Here is a 1,637-nt window from a genome sequence, read left to right on the forward strand (position 1 = left end):
GGGTTTGTCCCCGGGGGGACGGAGGGGACTCGGGGGTCCCGACGGGTTTGGGGCAGTCTCGCCTCATTTAACTTGCGGATTTCAGGGTTTTAATGTTATTTTTTGCCCCGATCCCGGTGCTACCGCTGGGAACGGGATCGGGGCTTTCTCGCAGGAGCGCAGGTGCCAGGGGGATTATTAGGAGAGAGCAGCAGATCCCACTGTATTCAGGGTGGTGGTGGGGAGCAGATCCCAGTGGGATCCTGGGAGAAGAGAAGATCAGATCCCGGTGGATTCCCCGGACTCAGATCCCTGTGAATGGGGGGGTAGGAGCAGAGCCCAGTGGATCCCCGGCGGAGAGGAGCAGGTCATGGTGGATTCCCAGCTGGATCACTTCTCTGCAGCTTATCCCACCACTTTGCCTGCACTTGCCTGTCCATCCTGTTCCCAGGATCCCAGTTGATCCCAAGGGACAGCTGCAGCCTGTGTGAAGTCTGGCTGCAGGCCAGGGCCTGATCCCAGATGGGAAACGGCACCAAAACCACCAGTTATGGGATGCTGAAGGGATATTTCCCCAGGGATCCCACCCTGGTATCTGCTCAGGCCTCACTGGGGATTTCTCCAGAGTGGGATCCTGGGTGGGAGAGCACCAGCATCGAGCATCTCGGCTGGGGTTCTGGGAAATGGGAAGTTTGGTCATGCGGACAAAATGGGGGAAAACCTCAGGGTTTGGATTATCCTGCGGTCGCTCCTTCTCCCCCGAACCGGCACTGCTGCTGTCGCATTCCCGGGCACGGTGGTGCTCCGGTGGGCTGGAGTCTCCTCCCAGCCGGGCACAATTCCCCCTCTTCCCTTGGTATTTTTCTGGAAAGAGAAACCGGAGTAGATCTCCCGGATCACCTCGTGGTGGTGGCCATGAGAGGGAGCCTCAGCACTGCCCACACCGGAGCTGCTCCCGGCTGGTGTTGGACGGGATTCCCTGGAACTGGGCTGTTGCTTCCCGGGCTCCCGGCCAGCCGCTGCTCTGGGTCCCATCCCGATGGACTGGGTTTTGGGGCTACTTCAGGCGGGTTTGGGCCGTACAGGGAGAGCATGTGGAAACACACCTCCAGCGCTTTCTCATCCCTAATTTGGTGGCTGTGGAGCTGGGATGTGCTGCCAAGGAACTGCCTGGGGTGCCGGCTCCGCTCTGGGATGGAGATCCATCCCCTCAGCGGGTCAGCTCTCTGGTCTGACATTCCTTTTACTCCACAGCAGCTCCGAGTGGACGATTCAGCGGAAGCTGCGGGAATTCTTTGCCATCCCGCGGTGCCTGGTCAGCGTGTTCAGCCTCTTCCTCGTGGAGCTGATCCGCTTCCTTGGCGAGGTCGTGGTCCAGGTGAGCCGCCCTGTTCCCGCAGAGCCACGGCCGGAACAGCTGCTGAGGATGTCAAAGTCCTTCAGTACTGGGAGAAGGAACTTCCATTTCCCACTGCCGCACATTTCCCCTCCCGTAGTGGAATTTTTGTGCCTCAGCCCATTTTTGGTGACTCCTGGCAAATATCCCTCAAACTCAGGATTTCATCCCAAATCCAGGCGCTGGTGGTCGGTGTCCTGCCAGCCATTGGCGACCATGTCCTGAAGCCCTTGCTGGCGGCGGCGTTTCACAGCCTCCTGCA

At 59.6% G+C, this 1,637-nt stretch overlaps 1 protein-coding gene across 1 annotated transcript in view; it reads left to right on the forward strand.

Moving 5' to 3' along the window:
* The first annotated feature begins 23 nt into the window (after window positions 1-23).
* Window positions 24-1,637, forward strand: part of LOC108447969 — a 1,787-nt gene continuing 173 nt past the window's right edge. The window contains exons 1-2 of the mRNA XM_017739387.1: window positions 24-1,357; window positions 1,555-1,634. Of these exons, the coding sequence (XP_017594876.1) occupies window positions 502-1,357; window positions 1,555-1,634 (936 nt within the window). The 5' untranslated portion in view covers window positions 24-501. The remainder of the gene's footprint in view (window positions 1,358-1,554; window positions 1,635-1,637) is intronic.

The sequence above is a fragment of the Corvus brachyrhynchos genome, unplaced genomic scaffold (assembly GCF_000691975.1).
Source record: "Corvus brachyrhynchos isolate BGI_N302 unplaced genomic scaffold, ASM69197v1 scaffold197, whole genome shotgun sequence".
NCBI classification, from domain to species: Eukaryota; Metazoa; Chordata; class Aves; order Passeriformes; family Corvidae; genus Corvus; species Corvus brachyrhynchos.